This window comes from Suricata suricatta, chromosome 11 (genome assembly GCF_006229205.1).
Source record: "Suricata suricatta isolate VVHF042 chromosome 11, meerkat_22Aug2017_6uvM2_HiC, whole genome shotgun sequence".
Taxonomy (NCBI): domain Eukaryota; kingdom Metazoa; phylum Chordata; class Mammalia; order Carnivora; family Herpestidae; genus Suricata; species Suricata suricatta.
In genome coordinates, this window is record NC_043710.1 from 48,369,915 (window position 1) to 48,391,968 (window position 22,054).

Genomic DNA, 22,054 nt, shown 5'->3' on the forward strand with positions numbered 1-22,054 from the left:
CGAAGAAGACACCAAGAAATGGAAAAATATTCCCTGTTCATGGATCGGAAGAATAAACATTGTGAAAATGTCATTACTACCCAAAGCAATCTACACATTCAATGCCATCCCCATCAAAATTGCACCAATATTCTTCTCCAAACTAGAACAAACTATCCTCAAATTCATATGGAACCACAAAAGACCCCGTTTAGCCAAAAAAAATTTTTTTAAAGAATACACCCAAGAGGAACTCTTGCACTTATATACCAGGAGGCATACACAATAATGTTTATAGAAATGTATATAGAAGCAAAATCCCAGAATCAACCCAAATGCAGTTTGACTGGAGAATGAATAAATTGTGGGATGGTCTAACAGTGGAATATTATATATCACTGAAAATGATTAAACTACATGAAATAATATCTTGAAGCTATGAGATTTATCTTTAAACTCATCATAGTTTTGCTAAGATATAATCTACTTACTATAAAATACCCTGATTTTAAGCATATAGCCTGATGAATTTTTATATATGTACATTTTTGTATAACTACCACCCAGAATAAAATATAGAACATTTTTATCCCCAGCCAGAAATTTCCATTGTTCCCTCTTCCAGAGTGGGCATGCTACTCACCAGCAATGTGTGAGTTCTAGTTTTTCTCCAGTGCTTGTTTCTGTCAATATTTTTAATTTAGATACTCTGGTAGATATGTAATAGCATCTCATTGTGTTTTTTTTTTTTTTTTTGTCTAGGTTCACTTATTTATTTTGAGAGAGTGTGTGTGTGTAGCTGCACATGGGATCAGGACAGAGAGGGGGAGAGGGAAACCCAAAAAGGCTCCTCTCAGTGCAGAGCCCGGCACAGGGCTCAATCCCGTGACAGCGAGACCACGACCTGAGCTGATATCAAGAGTTGGACCTTTAACTGACTGTGCCACTCAGGCACCCTTCACTGTGGTTTTAGTCTCCATTTCCTGAATGACAAATGAAATCAGTCACCGTTATTGGTGCTTATTGGTCTTTTGCATATCTTCTTCTTTTTTAAATCTTCTTTTGTGGAACACTTGTTCAAGTTTTTCCCCCCATATAGGAGTTCATTATATATTTTAGGTAAATGAGCATTCTGTGACACACAGGAAATATATGTACAATAACGAGAACTGGAAGAAGCTGACTTAAGAAAAAGAACATAGGAAAGATTACTGCAAATCATTGCTCAAGGAGATGACTTTTGAAAAAGAATCAATCATTGGAAATTGGGGATCTTGAAACAGATTCACTGCAGACTATCCCTGCCTGCACATCCCTTTGAAAGTCTTCATGTATAGCCACGTGTACACAGTTTGAAGAATGTTGGTTTGGAATATATTGAGTTTTTATTTTTACAGATTTATTGAGATATACATGATGTATAACATTGTATAAATTTCAGGTGTACAGGATAATGATTTCACATATGTATATATTATGAATGATTACCACAGTAAGTTTAGTTAAAGAATCCATCAGCTCACAGAGTTACAGGGTTTTTTTTCTTGTGATGGGAGCTTGTAAGATCTACTATCTTAGCAACTTTCAAATATACAGTACAGTATTGAAGTCTCCACAACACCTCTAGCTAGAAATTCTTGGCAGGCAATTGGAAATACGCTTCTGGAATAGGGTAAATCACTAAGTTTCTCAGGCTGCTTTCCTCTGAAGAATAGGAATATCGACACTAAACCTTGTATATTCGTGTAGTTGCTGCACTTGTAAAAGAAAATCACCGAGATGACTTTTAGGAAAAATTGATAAGTGCACACAGTTGCTTGCTTCCATGGTCATTACTATCTTGGTATGCTGCTGCCTTGGACTCATCGAGACCCATGAGGATGATTTTGGTGATTTTACTGGTGCTGTGGTTTATGTTGGTGTCTGGAATTTACGTTATTTTTCTTGTGGTAATTTACATTAAGTACTAGTTGTATAAAGGTAATAGTTAAGATTACCCATGGTAAATGATTTAAATGGTAAACAAAAAAGGAAAGGTAACTTTATTCCTCCATCCCCTTATTCCCTCTTACAAAAGATAGCCATTGTTAAGTTTCTATGCATTCTTTTAAAACAAATTCTATACATTTATGCATACCTTACACAAGCAGGCTCATATTATGCATGCTATTCTTTTCTATCTAATATATCTTGGAAAGATTTCTTTTTCTTTTAAAGCAGCATTATATCCCAAACTATGGATACTCTATTATTTTCTAAATAGTCCACTATGAATATAGAACATTTAAGTTGTTTCAGATTGCTTCTATCATAAGCCGTAGTACAACAGATGTTCTTATAAATATATGTTTGCTTACTGTATTATCATATCTATAGGATAAATTCTTAACAGTGGAATAGCTGGTCAGAGAGAATGTGCATTATATATTTTGATAAGCTATTGATAATTTACTCCCATAAAAAGCAAGTAAATAAGGGTGGAGGATGGGCTAGAAGGGCGATGGGTACTCAGGAGGGCATTTGTGATGAGCCCTGGGTGTTGCATGTAAGTGATGAATCACTGAATTCTCATGAAACCAATATTGCGTTGTATTTAACTAACTAGTTTAAATTAAAAAAAATAAATTCCCTTTTAATTTCCTATGTGATCCAATGAAAAAAGCAAGTAAATGAGAAAGCCTGTTTCCCCACATCCCTACCAAGAGAGTATCATCAAACTGATGTCCATCTATTAAGTGAAAACTGGCATCTCATTGTTTTGATTTAAGTTTTATTAATTTTGTGAAGTGTAACATTCTTTTATTTTTTTTATAAAGTGACTATTCCGTTTTCTTACTGAAAAATTTTATTCCTAGGTGTCAACTATACTCAAGTAAAAAAAAAATTATTCTTAGGAACATGACAAAATGATGAGTTCTGGCTATTTACAAAAAAATAAAATGACCAAAAGCTAAAGACCTAGAATGTTTCTTTTTAGCTTTACCAATTTTATGTTTCATACCACCTCACCCCAGCTCATGAGTATCATTCATTCATTCGTTTAAAAATACTCATTACATACTTATTGCTTACAAAATACTTAAAGTTGCTGTCCTTGAAAAGTATGTTAGATAAGGACATATGTTGAGGTCTCCATTCTCTTTGTTTAATACTGAGGTTTCAAATCCAAATCTCAGTTTTTGCCTATGCTTTTTCTCCATGGAAGTTCATTTTTCCCTTTTTCAAAATAAAATAGCCTCAGCCATCTGTTAGTTAAACAAGTGGAAATTTAGTAACCAAAAGGTTGGTGTTCTACTTTTGAAAACCTCGGATTATTGGTCTGTTATTGCTACCTTCTTGCCACTTACTACTTCATAGTTGATAAGTTCAGTGTCTGACCCCGGATTCCTCAGGCCAGTAAAGGAAGTTCAGAAGTTAGTGTCCTGATAGTGAAATCTACACAATCTACAGCGTCTTCCCTAATATTTCCACCCATCTTTGTTTTGGGTGGTTGGCTCATTTGTAATTTCCATTGAACCTAGAAGGCTCATGATACATAGCCCTGGGTCATTTAATCATCAGTCGGTCTAAGAATTTTATGCAATTCTTCCTCCAACTGCTAGCAAGCAAGAATGGTAGTCCAGTAGGTTACTGACTGGACTGTAGATAGCAGGGCAAGTTGGGAGTCGGTATCACTATTTGTGCCCTGTTTGATATCACACATGAATGTCAGAAGCAAAGAGTTAGAGATTCCCAAATAGCATGTTTTAGGGGGAATAAGGTCCTATCCTGAATCCTTTCTCTTCTCCACAGTCTCTTTGGAATGAGAAATAGGACCATTTCTTTGAGTGCAAAGGCACTCTGCTGTACACATTTAGAGTGTCGGTTGTCAAGCTCTAATGTATTATGTATATGTGGACCAAGCATTTGAAAGATTGCTAGAGATGCAGAGTCAAGGTAATACAGGGAATCCTAATTTGTGTAGTAGCACAGGACCATAAAAATAACAATGCAGGTTGAAAGTGCAGAGTGATCTTTATAATCATTGGGGAAAATTACGATTGTTCCATGGACTTTAAAATGTTTTGTTAAACATTGAATGCTATTGGTTATAATACTTAGAAAATGAAACAAAGACAATCTGATTTTTTAGTGCATTGTAATTTAAAACATTAGAAATATCAGAATTGATGTGTATTTTCTTAAATAAAAACTCATCAAAACTAGTTTAAACAGTGCTTAGCTTCTCCTGCTTGACTATAACTTACAGTAGAGAAGGGAGCATCTTTTTTATATTTTGGTGAGTTATAATACAGTTTTTAAGTTTGAATCAACTTCCAACCCTTTATTCTTTGTGCTTTTGATGTCATAAATTATCTCTTTAAATGTCACCTTCTTTGCACCATCACTGGGGCCCCTCCATCCTTTCTGCACACCACTTTCCTCCTATTGAGGTTCAAAACTTTGCCTTCACCAAGTTCCAAGTGGTGGCTGTGTCTGTGCTTCCAAGGTTAGCTGCTGCTTCTGTTACTCTACTAACATTTGATTCAATTCCATTTCCAGCATGGTCCCCTTTAATTTATTTGCTGCACTTTCATCTTAGCTGGCAAATTCACTGGGAGGCAAGGAGGCAACACAACTGCATACTTTGCTGCCTGTGTGTGAACTGACTAGCAGATGCCCTGTGTCCCATCACCAACAGACTAGGAAAGAACTGTCATGATTTGTCACTGATCACAATACACATCTGTAATTTACATGGTTATTGTGTATTGAAGAGCTAGCTGTGAAGTTTGAGCTTCATGTAATTATTGTTAGTATACCATGGTGACTGAAGTTTAAACTGTGTTGTTGGGTGACTGATAGTATTTAACTAAGTCATGATGACTGACATTCATGCATGTCAGGACTGTGCAAAGCAAGGACTGCCTGCATAAATGAGCTATCACATGGTACTAATTGGATATTGTTTCTGTAGTCATTATAGTTTTGTTGGGTATGTTGGTTGTACAATGGGCTCATTCTTTTTAAGGCTTTTTGGAAGTGACTTACAGAATGCAAATATTTAATTTGCTATTTATATCAAAATAGGCTAAACTATCCTGTGGTAACAAATGACCCCCAAATCTCAGCAGTCTTGATGTCTTCCATTACACATTGGCTGGGAGGAGGGGGGGAGGCTTTTACTTTGCCTTCACTCAGGGACCAGACTGAGGGAGCTCCATCTCTCTGCTTCTATTGTTACTAAGGCAGGGATTGGGGATATGATAAATTGCACACCATCTTTTATAGTTTTCACCCAGAGGTGATATATATTATTTTCAGTAACATTTCACTGGCTGAAACAATTCACATGGTCATATCCCAGAAGAGGTAGAGTGGCAGAGTTCTACAACATGCCTAGAAGAAAGGAATGTTAGGTGAGCAGCCTTTGTGACTACTGTAGTATCTAAAGAGTTACCCTATCGGAAGTCTATCAGGGAAGGGCAATTGAGGACTGGAAATACAGACATGGATAATATCAAATTGTCTGTCTACTAGTGAAAGAATCAAGTTGAGGCAGAATTTTGTGTACTAGAATTCCAGGAGCTGGATATTGTGGTTACATGAAAATTGGGGTTAAAGGTCAGGATGAAACCAGGCAGTTGTAGTAGAAGCAAGATGGATCCTAGAGATCAAGCAGAGCTGCTGGAGATCAGAACTCATCAGAACTCTGAAAGATGAGAGATGAGAGACTCTACCGTTCTAGGCAATCCCAACTCTCTTACTGAGACACCTTCTGTACTTCATCTGAATTTAAGAGGACAACATCTGTTGAAGTTCTGGGATGCTTGACAGAGATGACTCTCAAATTGAGCCTTAAAGGAAATGAAGACCAATTATGGGTTGGCAGAAGGCATGGAGAGGGCATTCTGGGAGTGAATGGGTAGAGGACGCTATGAGCAGTGTTTAATCAAAAGCAAGATGCTAAGAAAGTGATAAGAATATAGAACTTCTTAAAACAGGATGAAATAGGGCTCCTAGGTAGCTCAGTCAGTTAAGTATCTGCCTTCAGCTCATGTCATGATCTCATGATTCATGGGTTTGAGCCCCACATCGGGCTCTGTGCTGACAGCTCAGAGCCTGGAGCCTGCTTCAGATTCTGTGTCTCCCTCTCTCTCTACTCCTCTCCTGCTTGCATTCTCTGTCTCTCATAAATGAGTAAACGTTAAAAATTAAAAAAAAAACAGGATGAAATAGAAGAACCACTGGGGAATTAATTGTATATTGATCCTCATTTCATTGTTACCATTCCATACTTAATGCGTGTTTGTTAAACTCTGTTTAGCTCTACAAATCCTCAACAGTGTGCTCAGATGGCTGCCCTTCCACTGCTCTGTTTCATAGTTTGCGGTGTCACTGATGCTTAATGCTTCCATCCACCCATACACAAGGTTAATGTAGAATCACGCTGTAGCTGTACTCACACCTGAATTTCCCATTTTAATCAAAATGTGAGCCAAACTTGTCTAAACTCTCCCTGCTAGTCTGAGTTAGGAGCAAAAATATTTAAGGCATTCCTACTCTAGTGGGAGCCATTTGAGACGTCGTTCATGTATTTCTTGGCATTAAGTGAAATATTTGAGAAAAACATTGTTAATATAAAACAGTCAACTTTGGTATGGGATAGTCACATCTGAGATAAAAGCAGTGTGCTGAATTAGTTATACTCAAATGACCACATTATACTTAAATCTTCCAGTCAAGTAAAAGCTTTGAAATAAAAAATCAAACATCTATATTCTTGGACACAGTGTTTTTTTTGTTATTGTTGTTTATTGTATTGTATATGATTTGAAATGACAATAAAGAAATCCCAAAAGCAAAAATGTCCAATGCAAATACAAATGGATTTTAAAATAAGATCTGCTAAGGGGCTTCTAGGTGGTTCAGTAGATTAAGTGGCCAACATTAGCTCAGGTCATGATCTCAGTTCGTGGGTTCGAGCCCCACATCGGGCTTTGTGCTGACAGTTCAAAGCCTGAAGCCTACTTGGGAGTCTGTGTCTCCCTCTCTCTGCCTCTCCCCTGCTCATGCTCTGCCTCTCTCTCTCTCTCTTTCAAAAATAAATAAACACTAAAAAATGTTTAAATAAGATCTGCTGATAACAAAATGTCTCTCCATGAAATGGCATGAGATAATACAATTTTGAGGCTGTTTCATTGTTTACTCAACTGAATTTAGCTTTTCTACCTAGACATTTTGAAGTTATATAAACTTGCCCTTAGTGTTGGACCCACTAGACTTGGGGCAAGTGTTTTCATTCTTTCCATTTCCCTGTTAGTTTTCTACAAATAGCTCTAGAGGAGGGCCTTTGGGTCCAGGGAATCCCCACATGCGGTGTTCTTTGCATGAGCTGTTGCATTGTTCTTCCAAACCTGAATATTCCCCCCTGAACCCTAATGGGTTGTACCTGAGATCAGTCAAGAGGTACGAGCCATGTCAATGCAGGAAGTGTGCTCCAAAGGGCATCAGAAGTTTTGCTATTTATTCAGTATTATAGTTTTTCCATGTAGTTGACTGACTTTAGGGAAATATATTACAAAAAGATGTGAAAATCTTTTCAATTCTCTAAGCTGTTAATAACACCAAAAATTTATTGTTAATATTAGGGCAACATAGTTTCCTCAGCAAGACCAATCAATGTGTTAGAAATGATGAAACAATGGAAAAATAACCCAGAAAGTGATGAGGAAAACACAACAGATCCAAAGAACAACTGGTCCATTCAAGAAAAGTTGAAAGGTTGCCAACCCAGCGGACCCAGCGGAAATGTCCAGGACACGAGGTGCACTTCAGATGATGAGAAGGAAAAACAGGTAGGAATGAACACAGCAAGTAGGACGAACAATTATTTCATTTTTCCAAACTGTAAAATACCCTCACAACACTTGGAACAGTTTTTGCATTTCTGTCTTTTTTGTTGTTGGTTTGTAAGGAAGGGCCTACGTGATAAAGCAGGTAAAGTTCTTTCCTCCCCTGAGACTCTCCTGATTTAGTAGTGTGGCCTACATGTTTATTTTAAGATCTGTAATTATGTAGGGCAGGGGTCTGTAAACTGTTCCCATAAAGGAACAGAGAGTAAATATTTAGGCTCTGTGTGTGATAATAATCTGTGTCACAACTTCTCAACTCTGATGTTTTAGCATGAAAATTGGCATCAACAGCAAATGAATGAGCGTGGCCATGTGCCAACAAAACTTTGTTTACAAAACAGCTGGTGTGTGATATTTGGCCCATGGGTCAAAAGTAATAATTTTTGTGCTTTACCAGGTTACACAATTTGGAATGGATTTATGCTTTAGCTAGAAAAAGATTTATTACATTATCCAGTTTTTTGTTTCCCACTTTATGGTTAACTAAAACCGCTTATATGGGTTTATCATTTTGCCACGTTAGATCTGAAAAGAGTTTTATTCTTTTTGGTGAGTAAAATTTAGTAACATTTGGTTAATTCCAGATAGTGTCCTATTAACTAGATATCCTAACAATTTACCCAAATCCTTTCTTTCTTCTTTTGTTTCTATGTTTGTGTAAAAATTACCTGTGTGTTTATTCCCTTTCTTATCTTGAGGTCCAATGAACATATTTGAATTCTCTTATAATAATCGAGTGTCCTGTCAGTGGGAGTTGTGTTCACCTCAGGGCAGCGCAAACCGCTGTGAGGAACTACTGCTTGCTGGCTCCCCAAAGCATAGCACAAGTAGAGTGCAGACAAGGCCCGTGAGGGTGGACCCCAGGCAGCACCCGGGAAGGTGTGGCTTGCTGGCCTGTACCCTTCCATGCTAACAGCCTCCTTAGCACTTGCAGAAACAGACTTGGTAGACTGAGTGATCTACTGGTTGATTTTGATTTACTGGTTGAGAACTTCTTCGTCTATTTAATACCAAATATCTAGATAATGAGTTTCGCGTTCAGTGACTCAGGTGTTTCAAAATAATCATATTTCTAAAACCGTAATATAAACATAAGTTTGTTGAATTCCCTTCATCCTCTCTGGTCTGTTAACAACTCCTGCCACATTTAGCAGCTGTGCGAATTTTATGTTGTTAAAAATAATACCCTAAAAACTCATGCTTGCATTTCCATAAGGGAATATAGTTTGCAGATTTTTCGATTGGCTCACTTGGCATTTTATACATACGTATTCATACGCACACACAGGCAGGTGCGTACACACATGTGCATACACCATATACATGTATGCAGTTGATCCTTGAATAATAGGGGAGGGGTGAGGCGCTGGCCCCCATGCTGTCAAAAATTTGCATACAACTCCTGACTTCCCCAAAACTTCTAATAGCTACTGTTGACTGAAACCTTTCCAATAACATTAATAACTGATTAACACATATTTTGTGTGTTATATGTATTATATGCTATATTCTTACAATAAAAGTAAGCTGAAAAAAAGAAAATGTTATTAAGAAAATCACAAGGAAAACACATTTACAGTAGTGCGTGTACTGTACTTAGCCAAAAGATCCATGTGTAAGTGGAGCCAAGCAGTTCAAACCCCTGTTGTTCAGCTGTATCTATACTCATGCACTCATGACATATATTAAACATACACACACACGTGCATCTACATATACTCATATATACACAAACATAAATATTTACACATACAACACATACACCCATATTATCTTTTGTATTTTGTAGTCTTGGATTGGATCTATGTTTGTCACTGAATTTGATGTAAAATATTCTTGTGAACCAAAGATTCGGTTGTCTTCCATCTCCTTTTCCATTGCTCTGTCATACGTCTCCCCTCTTCTTTCCTTCCCCCTGCAAGTCATAGAGTGACAGAACTTGCTATGCTATTTTTAGCTACTTCCAACTAGAGAACAAAAGAATTGGAATTTGAGGTGCTTTGTGGACGCTAGAACTTTATATAACGGTGATAATCAATTTTATACCAGATTGGTTGAAATTTTAGGAACATAGATTCTATTAATCACCAGGAAGAACATTACTACAGCTCCCCTGTACTAGCATAGGCTGGACCATGGATAGCAGACCCCCACCTCCCAGTTATTGGAAAGATTCATGCAGACTCTAGAAAGCTACTTGTTAGAAATGCTGTAGCAGGAAACCTGGATGCCTGGATGTCCTCTTAGGAACTTTCTCAAGCTTAGGTTTTGGCTGCGATGTCTTGGAGGGGGGAACACAGTAGCTAGTGTGGGAGTTTTTCTGAAAAGTGTTACCCCTTAAAAGAAAGACTTCTGATACATTTAACATATTAAGTTTTTTCATGGATTTTTATGAATAAATATGTTACTTGCTAATTGTATTGAAGCTGAGTTTATGCTAAGAAATTACTTCTTTTCTTTCAAATCTTCATTAACAGTAAATAGTATTCTAGTATAAAGTTCTCAAGTGATAAATGAAAATAGAGTTTGCCATTTATTCTTGAGTCCATACAGGATTCATATAGTAAGTAATATTCTTAAGAGTGAAAATTTAATTTTATTAAAATTATTCTATAAATATTAAAATATTTCCCATGGGGTAAATTGTTTGTTAAAATTATATTATATGAACAATTTGATGTGATAATATAAATAATTTATACCTATTAAATTAAGGAAATTCTTTTTCCATTAAAAATTTTGAAATTTGGCTTTAATTTAAGTGGAACTCTGCCAGCAGATCCTGTTTTCCATTGTATCATTGTTATTGCTTCTGGAAAATCTCACAAATCCATTTAGAGCTCCCCGATTTTGTATTTTTTATAAACCAGGGTAATCACACTTTTTAGCTAAGTGGCAGAGCTCTTGGAAAATTAACAGAGAAAGTGAGGATTTGTTATAAAATAAACAAAATGAAGAACAGTCGAACTAAGCACGTTCTTCTTTCACTGAATAACCATCCCTTAGTTCCAAATGCCCTGGTCATCACAGACAAGTGTGGTCTGTGTTTTTTCCTTGTTCATGTCTGGACCAAGGTAGGTTTTCCACGAGGCTTTTCCAAACTTGTCTTCAAAGAGTTGGCATTTGGCTGTGTCCTTTTTGTTTTTCTGTCTACTTCCAATTTTTAGTCCAATTTACATAATCTTGTCTTTGAGGAGAGAAATGTTCTCTTGTATATATCTCATGTTTTGTAGGCTATGTACATCTAGGTAATATTGTATGTTTTTAGTAACCCTCTAAATTCCCTACAGTGGGGGCTCTTAGGGGGCTTAGTAGGTTAAGCACCCACCTCTTGATTTTGGCTCAGGTCATGATCTTGTGGTTTGTGAGTTTGAGCCCCACATCGGGCTCCATGCTGGTAGTATGGAGCCTGCTTGGGATTCTCTGTCTCTCCCTCTCTCTCTGCCCCTCCCCCATACTCCCTCTGTCTTTCTCAAAATAAATAAATAAACTTTAAAAAAGAGATCCACTGAACAATTTAAAAAATAAGTTCTCTACAGTGGGTTCTTTTTTTTTTAATGTTTATTTATTTATTTAGAGAGAGAGAGAGAGAGAGAGAGAGAGCACAAGAGCATCAGTAGGGGAGAGGCAGAGAGAGAGGGAGACAATTTCAAGCAGGCTTCACACTGTCAGCCCAGAGCCAGACACTGGACTTGAACCCACGAACCACGAGATCATGACCTGAGCAGAAGCTGGACGCTTAACTGACTGAGCCACCCAGGCGACCCCAGGAGTATGCCTTTCAACATTATGTCCTTAGTGATTTCAGATAAGCAGTACAAAACTTTTATTATTTATTAAGCTCAGAAAACAATTGGGAAATGAATGTCAGTAATTAAAGTGCACTTTCCTCTAATCATGGAGGAAAAGACCAAAAATTCTGGGTGTGATAGAAATATATTTGCATTACAGAATTCTTACTTCATAAAGGAGAAACTTCTTAGTTGTTAAATTACTCATTGAACAAACAGTCTTGAATGTACTTGTTTAATGAAAATGGAAACTTTTTCTGATTGTTTTTTCTTGTGTGTACTTTTGTTGACTGAATGCCTGGCCTTTACAGTATCACAGGAGATGGCACATGTAGCAGATACTTTAGTTTCAAAAGTAGAAATTCAAGGTTGCCTAGAAACTTGGCAAAGTTATTTTGATCAATGAAATGTATTCATGTGGCAGTTATTCAAAGAAAAGAAATGTTTGAATTTAAATAACATTGAAATTAAACAGTTGAACTATGGTATGTTGATATATTTCTACAGGAAAGTGTCCGTTTTTCTTAGCATTTTAGTGGAGTAGGATAAAGATTTTCTTTTCTTGACAAATTAAACCTTAGCTCTGTGAGCCCCTGTGAATTATGTGCAGATTTGGTGGTGCTTCCACAACTTTGGCACACGTTTGTAGTCCAATATTGAAGCATTGCAATCTGGCACACACTTAAAATATAATGATGAATGCTTAAAAACACAATCCCTGTATGTAGGCTGCCTGCATTCAAGTCCTAGCTTCACTGCTTACAAGCTTTATGACCTCAAGCAAATCTCTAGGCCTCTGTTTCCTCATCTATTAAGTGGAAATAATGATGATATCAACCAAGGATTAAATGAATAATGCATATAACACTATTGACATGGTAAGTACTCATTAATGTTAGCTTTTATTATTTTATTGCTATATCACTAAAGAACTTGCATAGAATATTACTGAAATTGCCCATTTTTTCTTGTCAGCTTCAAGTCTCTTTTGGGCATAAGTATTTGAGTAAACTAATGAACAAACCAAGAAATATAATTTTCAAAAATGATAAAGTAATACTTCCAATCTCACTTGCCCTCTGAGTTTTGTGAGGTCCCTAGGTCCCTACTGTGGTAGATTACATTATTTTTCCCAGTTATTTAATCCCTCTCTGTAAGGGATTTGTACATTCACATCTTTTGCCATGTGACATTGCAATTCTCCCCACTAGAGTAGATGAAGGATATTTCTGCATCCCACTAATGTTGGTTTTAACTCTATGACTTACGTTGGCTGATGGAATGTTAAGAGGTATGCTGTAAGTAGAGACCTTAAAAGTGTTTGCATGATTTGCTTGCTCTCTTGTATTTCTGCTACCTGCCATGAGAAGAACATGCCTGCAGGGAGCCACAGTTCCTGGAATTACGAAGATTTGTGAAACAGACCTGAAGCCAATACACAGCCTGCAGTCTAATTGAGCCTGGCATGGCTAGCCCCTACAGCTAACTGAAAGAAAGTAATGTTCATTGTTGTAGGATACTGAGACTTTTATAGTCGTTTGTTATGTAGTTGTATAGAAAAGAATTAACATAGCAGACTTAAACTGCAGTCTTTGAAAAGGACTGTTTGCAAGGTTGGGCCTTGGCTGGCTTCTGGGAACTTGGATTTGGTTGCTACCATTAAACTGATAAGAAGGATTCATTCTAGGGTGCCTGCGTAGCTCAGTCAATTAAGCATCTAACTTCAACTCAGGTCATGATTTCATGGTTCGAGGGTTCGAGCCCCACATCTGGCTTTATGCTGCTGGTGAGGAGCCTGCTTTTGATTTTCTGGCTCCCTCTTTCTCTGTCCCTCCCCCACTCATACTCTTTCTCTCCATCTCTCAAAAATAAATAATAAACAAACATTAAAAAAAAAGAATGATTCATTCTACTTAAACTGTTTGTATAAACAATATGGTTTGTGCTGGAACCCGCTTTCCTCCTGGGAATCTGGGATTTGGGAGATGCTAGGCAGAGACTGACCACTTCCCAGGAAAAATCCAGGGTGCCATCTCTGAGACCTTCCCTGGTTGGCAACATTTGATATGTGTTGTCACAGGTCATTGCTGGAGTAATTAAGTGCATTCTGTGTGACTCCTGAGTGAAGGCTCTTAGAAGCTTGAGCCTGGTTTCTACTGGACTTCACCTCAAGTGCCTTTTACTTTTGCTAATTGTGCTTTATAATAAATTGTAGCATAAGTACAACTATATGCTGAGTCCTATGAGTCCTCCTAGTGAATCATGGAAACTAGGGGTAATATGGGGGACCTCCCAAATATAATAGCATAACTGCAGCAATTAATGACTAATACAGTTGCAAATAACTGTGCTAACATGAATCTTGACATGTTTTTTGATCAAATGCTGATTACAATGCCAGTTGCCAATTTGGAGTAATAGGCTTCCATAAAAAACAAGACTTTTCTCCCTGCTACTCCCATTAGAACCTTCTCTGTAAAGCTTAGGTTTCTTTACAAGCTTAGCCAGATTTCCACAACTGAAGGAATGTATTAGCGAATCCTTTCAAATCATTTCCATCCTGTCCCAAGCCTGGCTTTTGCTCAACCCCCGCTTAGGTTCTGTAGCCATTAGGATGCCCCTTGGATTGGATTTTAACAAATATTGCTCTAATTCAAAATATATTGTGCGGGCGCCTGGGTGGCTGAGTTGGTTAAACATTCGACTTCAGCTCAGGTCATGATCTCAAGTCCAGCATCGGGCTCTGTGCTGACAGCTTAGAGCCTGGAGCCTGCTTCAGATTCTGTGTCTCCCTCTCTTTCTATCCCTCCTCTGCTCATTCTCTGTCTCTCTTTGTCTCAAAAATAAATAAACATTTTTTTAAATTTAAAAATTCAGCTGAGAGGATATCCAACATGGCAGAGTAGTAGGGGGACCCAAAATTCCCTCATCCCTCAAACACAGCAGTTTCAGTCCCAAGAGTCTGGAGTGAAGAGTGACAGAGACATCTCCAGGGGCCCACAGGGACATCCTGGAAGTCCATAGGGCTACTTTAATGAACAAATCAAAGCACACTTTGTGGAGGGTCCAAAACATCATTACAAGTCGGGAGATAAAGCAACCAGAGTCACAACAACAGAGAGCAAGTAACACACTCAAAAAACAAAAACAAAACAAAACAAACAAAAAACACCTCCTGAAGGGCCAGGCCCTGGAAAGTGTATGATCCCTCTTTAATATAGTAGTGCTTGTAGGTACAAGACAAAAAATAAGCTTTTAAAACACATAAGGGACAGAAAACTGGCCAAAATGATAAAATGGAAGAATTCTCCTCAAAAGAAATTCCAGGAAGAAATGACAGCTAAAGAATTGATCAAAACAGATATAAATAATATATCTGATCCAGAATTTAGGATAGTCCTAATCTGGGATTTAAAAATTTTTTAATTCAAAATATATTAATTTGGGTCCATTCATCTCTTATCCTGCCTTTAGGTTAATTTTGTCACATGTGTTATAGGTACATAATTATAAACCCCACAAAACAATGTTTTAATTTTGCCTTAAATAATCATATATATTTCCAGAAAATTTTGTCTTCTATATGCACCCAGGTATTTACCATTTCTGTTATTCTTTATTTTCTGAAAATCCAATTTTCCATCTGGTACCATTTCCCTGCAGCTTGATTTAGTCTCCATTTTTCTGTTAAACCTACCTGGTGAGTATTTAATTTTAGGTATTAAATTCTAAAATTTCCATTTGATTCTTTTTTGTTATTTCTATTTTTCTTCAGAGACCTTCTTTATTCATCAAAAAATATTTTTCTTTATATAACTGGTAATTATTATAAAAACTGCTTTAAAATCCTTGTTTGCTTATTTCAACATCTGGGTCACTTCAGGATCTGTCTCTATTGATTATTATTTATGTTGAGGAGTTTTGGACTGTCCCAAGCCTGGCTTTTGCTCAGCCCCCCCTTAGGTTCTGTAGCTGTTAGAATGTCCATTGGGTTGGATTTTAACAAATATTGCTCTAATTCAAAATATATTGTGGGGGTGCCTAGACATTGGAACATCTAGACATTGGAAGTATTACATTGTGTTGACTCTGGATTCAACTATCTTTCTCCAAAAAGTGTTGATGTTTCTGTTTTAGCAGGCAATTAGTTGGTTGGATGCAAATTGCAAATTTTCTCTTAGTCAGCAGTTCATACCTTAGGTCAGTTCATTTCTCTTTAGCTGGGAAGATTTTGGGATGCCCTTTCTCTGGCTCTCTCCTTTAAGGATTCCATCATTACTTTCTTATGTCTGTGGTTGCTTTGAATTCTGTCTCCTAATGCTCCAGACTAAGGAGAGAATATTGTAAAGGCATCCAGGGTTAGGAGGGTGGTGGTGGGGAACACAGCACCATCAAAGGAGCAACATTTGATGTATCAACAGAAATCATGGAAGCCAGAAGACAATGGAGTGATGTCGTTAAAGTGCTTGATGGAAATGGCAATAAGACATAAAAAACTGCCAATTTGGAATTCTATATCTAGTGATAATTTTCTTCAAAAATAAAGATAAAATAAAAAATGTTTTCAAGTAGAAAATGATGAAAGAATTTGTTACCAGTATATCTTACCATAAGAAATGCTCAAAGAAAATTCTCAAGATAAAATAATCCCAGATAGAAATATTGATTGCAAGAAGGTATGAAGGGCATCAGCAAGAGTAAATATGTGGGTAAATATAAAATAATATTGACTGTTTAAAACAATAGCAATAATAATGATTCTAAACTTTCACCTCAATAAGCTAGAAAAAGAACAACAAATTAAGCTACCCTCCCTGCAAGAGGATATTGTGAAGGACTTAGTGCCAACAAATTGGAAAATTTATATGAAATGGTCGGACTTATTTAAAAGACATCAAAGTAGATATACAAAACATAAAATCTGAATCATTCTATATTTGCTTTAAAAATTGAAACCATAATTAAGAAGTTGCCAATAAAGAAAATTCCAATCTCAAATGATTTCCCCGGTTAATTCATCTGAATATTTATAGAAGAAGAGAAAGCTTGTACACAAACTCTTGAGAATATTCCCCCACTCATTTGTAAAGCAAGTATAACTTAAATACCAAAACATGACAGGTATATTATAAGAAAAGATGATTGTTAGCCAATATCTCTCACAAATATAGACAAAAAAAAAATCCAAACTAATATTAGCAAACTGAATCTGAAATATATAAAAAAAATAATACATTATGGTCAAGTACACAGTATATTCCTGGGATTCCTTTGGATTAACATCCAAAAATCAACCAATATAATTTGTCATAATCTCTGTCAAAGCAGGAAAGAAGAGTATCCAATGGGAAAAAAGCCAGTCTCTTTAGCAAATTGTGCTGTAAGAACTTGAGAGCAACATGCAGAAGAATGAAACTGGACCACCTTCTTACACCTTACACAAAAATAAACTCAGAATGGATAAAAGACCTAAAAGTGAGACAGGAAACCATCAAAACCCTAGCGGAGAAAACAGGCAAAAACCTCTTTGACCTCAGCCACAGCAACTTCTTACTTGATATGTCTCCAAAGGCAAGGGAAACAAAAGTAAAATGAACTATTGAGACCTCATCAAGATAAAAAGCTTCTGCACTGCAAAGGAAACAATCCAGAAAACTAAAAGGCAACCAAAGGAATGGGAGAAGATATTTGCAAATGACATCAGATAAAGGGTTAGTATCCAAAATCTATAAAGAACTTGCTAAACTTAACACCTGAAACCCAAATAATACAGTGAAGAAATGGGCAGATATTAATAGACACTTCTAAAGAAGATATCCAGATGGCCAACAGAAACACATGAAATGATGCTCAACATCACTCATCATCAGGAAAATACAAATCAAAGCCACACTAAGAGGTTACCTCACACTGGTCAGAGTGGCTAAAATTAACAACCCAGGAAACAACAGATGTTGGCGAAGATGTGGAGAAACAGGAACCCTCTTGTGCTTTTGGTGGGAATGCAAACTGGTGCAGCTACTCTGGAAAACAGCGTGGAGGTTCCTCAAAACATTCAAAATAGAATTACCCTGCAACCTAACAATAGCACTACTAGGAATTTACCCAAAAGACACAGGAGTGCTGATGCATAGGGACACATGTATCCCAATGTTAATAGCAGCTCTATCAACAATAGGCAAATTATGGAAAGAGCCCAATGTCCATCAACTGATGAATGGATAAAGAAGATGTGGTTTATATATACAATGGAATACTACTTGGCAATGAGAAAGAATTAAAACTTCCATTTGCAACAGTGTGGATGGAACCTGAAGGTATTATGCTAAGTGAAATAAGTAAGTCAGAGAAAAACAGATACCATATTTTCCCTTATATGTGGAATTTGAGAAACTAACAGAAGACTATGGAGGAAGGGAAGGGGAAAATAGTTTTAAGCAGAGGGGGAGGGAAATCATAAGAGACTCTTAAATACAGAGAACAAACTGAGGATTGATGGGAGGGCAGAGGAGAGGGGGAAATGGGCGATGGGCATTGAGGAGGCACTTGTTGGGATAAGCACTGGGTGTTGTATATAAGCAATCAATTATGGGAATCTACTTCTGAAGCCAAGATCATACTTGTGTTAACTAACTGTGTTACACTCTGTGTTAGCTAACTTGGCAATAATTTATATTAAAAAACAAGTAGGTAGAGGAGAAAAGTCATGAGATTATCTCATTAATTTAGAAAAAAAGCACTTGATGAAATTCAACACTTAGATGTGAGAAAAACCCTTAGTAGACTAGGAATAGATGGGAATTTCTTTTACACATTAAGGGATTTTTATATTTAAAAAAAACCCTCTATGGCTAAAATGAACACTCAGGAGACTATAGATGCTGGCAAGGATGTGGAGAAACAGGCGCCCTCTTACACTGTTGGTGGGAAGGTAAACTGGTGCAGCCACTCTGAAAAACAATGTGGAGGTTCCTCAAAAAATTACAATACAACTCACTTATGACCCAGCAATAGCACTGCTAGAAATTTGCCCAAGGGATACAGAAGCGCTGATGCATAGGGGCCAATGTACCTCAATGTTCATAGCACTTTCAACAATAGGCAAATCATGGAAAGAGCCTAAATGTCTATCAACTGATGAATGGATCAAGAAGATGTGGTTTATCTATACGATGGAATACTACACGGCAATGAGAAAGAATGAAATCTGTCCATTTGTAGCAATGTGGATGGAACTCGAGGGTGTTACGCTAAGTGAAATAAGTCAGGCAGAGAAGGACAGATAGCATTTGTTTTCCCTCATGTAGAACAGGAGAAACCTAACAAAGGACCATTGGGGAGGGGAAGAGGAAAAAAATAAGGAGAGGAAGGGAGGCAAACCATAAGAGACTCAAAACTGAGAACAAACTGAGGGTTGATGGGGAGTGGAGGAGAGGGGAAAATGAGTGATGGGCATGGAGGAGGGCACTTGTGATGAGCACTGGGTGTTATATGGAAACTAACTTAACAATAAACTATAATAAAAAATAAAAATAAATAAGTAAAAACAAAAATAAACCCCTCTATAGCTAATATCATTCTTAATGCTGATGTATTGAACACTTTCCAACTGAAGGTAGGAGAAAGGCAAAGATGACCCTTTCTACTCCTCTTTAATATTGTACTAGAGATCTTAGCCAATGCAACAAGGCACATAAAAGAAAATTATATAGGTTGGAAAAGAAGAATAAAACTGTCTTTATTTTGACTGTGTACAAAAAAAATCCCATGGAATCTATAAAAAATGATTAAACAATTTTCAGGATGCAAAATCTATATACAAAAGTAAATTGTCTTTTTATATACTAGCAATGAATAATTAGAAAACAAAATCTTAAAATACCATTTAAAATATCATAAAACATAAAATACTTAGTCATAACTCTTAGAATACATGTGCAAAATATTAATGCCAAATCCCACAACACATTGAGATTAAAGAAAACGGAAATATTTGGAGAGAAATACTATGTTTATGGATTACTTTGATACTGTTAAGATGTCAGTTCTCCCTAAAGTGATTTATAACTTGAAAGCAATCCCAATTAAAATCTAGAGCTTTGCTTTTCAGTTAGAAATTGACAAGGTGATTCTAAAATTTGCTTGGAAATATGTAAGACCTAGAATAGCCAAAATAACCCAAAAGAACAAAGTTGAAGAACTTATATGACCTGATTTCAACACTTACTGTATAGCTGCAGTAATCAATCCAATGTGGTACTGATGTAAGAATACACAAATATATCAAGGAAACAAAATAGAGTCTTAGAGCCTAAAAATAGGCCCACCCTTAGGTAGTCCATTGATTTTTGACAGAGATTTCAAAGCTATTTAGGCCATGAAATCTGGCCATTTGTAGCAATGTGGATGGAACTCAAGGGTGTTATGCTAAGTGAAATAAGTCAGGCAGAGAAGGACAGATACCATATGTTTTCACTTGTAAGTGGAACAGGAGAAACTTAATAGAGGACCATGGGGGAGGGGGAGGGGAAAGTAGTTGGGGAGAGGGAGGGAGGAAAACCATGAGAGACTCTTGAATTGTTAGGATAAGCACTGGATGTTATATGGAAACCAACTTGACAATAAACTATAAAAGAAAAAAAATTTTTTAAAATATGAAATGGGTAGTAGACCTAAATCTAAAAGCTAAACTGTAAAACTTCTAAGAGAAAACATAGGGGAATATCTTCCCACTGAGGGTAATCAAAGATTTCTTAGAACACCATCAGTTTTAAAAGTCAGATCCGGGCGCCTGGGTGGCTCAGTCGGTTAAGCATCCGGCTTCAGCTCAGGTCATGATCTCACGGTTTGTGGGTTCGAGCCCCGCATCGGGCTCTGTGCTGACAGCTACCTCAGAGCCTGGAGCCTGCTTCATATTCTGTATCTCCCTCTCTCTCTGACCCTCCCCTGCTCGCACTGTCTCTTTCTGTCTTTCAAAAAAAAAAAAAAGTCAGATCAAATGGACTTCTTCAGAGTAAACACATTTGCTCATCTAAAGCATATTAAGAAAAGGAATAGGCAAGCCACAGACCGGGAGGAAATATTTGCAATAAATATATCTAACAAAGGATTTGTATCCAAAATATTGAGACAGTTCTTATAACTCAATAATAATAAGGCAACTCAAGTTTTAAAATATGCATAAGATTTGAACAGACATTTCAGATAGGAAAATACATTAATAGTCAATAAGAATATGAAAAAATGTACAACATCACTAGTTATCAAGAAAATGCACACAATAACAGAAAAAGCCACAACAAATATCACTATATCCTTTTTAGAATGGCCAAAATCTAAAAAGACCAGTTCATTTAGCAAATATTGGAGCAGTTGGAATTTTCCTACATTGCTTTGTGGAGTGCATAATGATGGAATTTGTTTGGAATACAATTGGATAGTTACTTATAAAGTTAATCATTTACTTACCATTTACTCAGAAATTCTAAATATAAGTTCAAAAAAGGGTTTGTAGAATGTATTTATAGCAGCTTTATGTATGTATAAAGAGCCACAAACTTGAAACATCCCAAATATGCATTAATAGAAGAATGGTTAAACAAATTGTGGTATATCTATACAATATGGAATACTACTTGGTAATAAAAAAGACTGAACCACTAATACATGGATGAATCTCAAAAGCATATGTTGCAGTACCATGAGAATCTATACTTATCTCAATGAAAGTTTCTTTTTCTTAAATCTCAGTAAAAATTTTGATTAAAAAACACGTTAAGGAGAAGGAGTCAGACACAAAAGAATACATACTGCATGTTGTTTCATTTATATGAAGTTTTAGAAAAGTAATTATGTTGAAATATATCAGAACACCTGTAGCCCCAGGATGGGAGGGAATTGAGTGGGATGTGGCCCTACAGCAATTTGTGAGGAACTGTTTTATTTCTTGATTGAGTGTTGGTCATACAGGTCTATGAACTGTCAAAACTCTTCAGTCTGTACACTTAAGATTCGTACATTCTACTGTATGTAAATTATACTTCAACTAAAAAAGAAAAGAGAAATTTATATCTCCCTAATTTGCAAGTTAGATTTTATTTTCATTAACTCCATGCAAGGCCCAGCTATTTATATAGGTAGCCTTATGAAAGAAATCTATATATTTGGAAGTTAATTACTCTTCTTCCCTTTGGTTTTTCTTTCCCTTCTTTCTTCCTTCTGAAAACCACAGGAATATGAGAGAAAGTGGGTGACCATTGCGAGCAAACTGGAGCTGAAAACTTGTATCAGAATGTTCTGTCACTTGGACCTTGTGCAGGCCTATAATTTGAATGTGTGACTCTAGAAATGGTTGCTATGGTGATAAACCACTTTACTTAAATAGCATGT

General features: G+C 36.6%; 1 protein-coding gene across 5 annotated transcripts in view; it reads left to right on the top strand.

Moving 5' to 3' along the window:
* The window catches only part of STK33 (serine/threonine kinase 33), a 153,963-nt gene that overhangs the window by 126,343 nt on the left and 5,566 nt on the right, over positions 1-22,054 (top strand). For all 5 annotated transcript variants that reach the window (XM_029956970.1, XM_029956968.1, XM_029956969.1 and 2 more), the window contains one exon: positions 7,611-7,817. In XM_029956970.1, the coding sequence (XP_029812830.1) occupies positions 7,611-7,817 (207 nt within the window). The remainder of the gene's footprint in view (positions 1-7,610; positions 7,818-22,054) is intronic.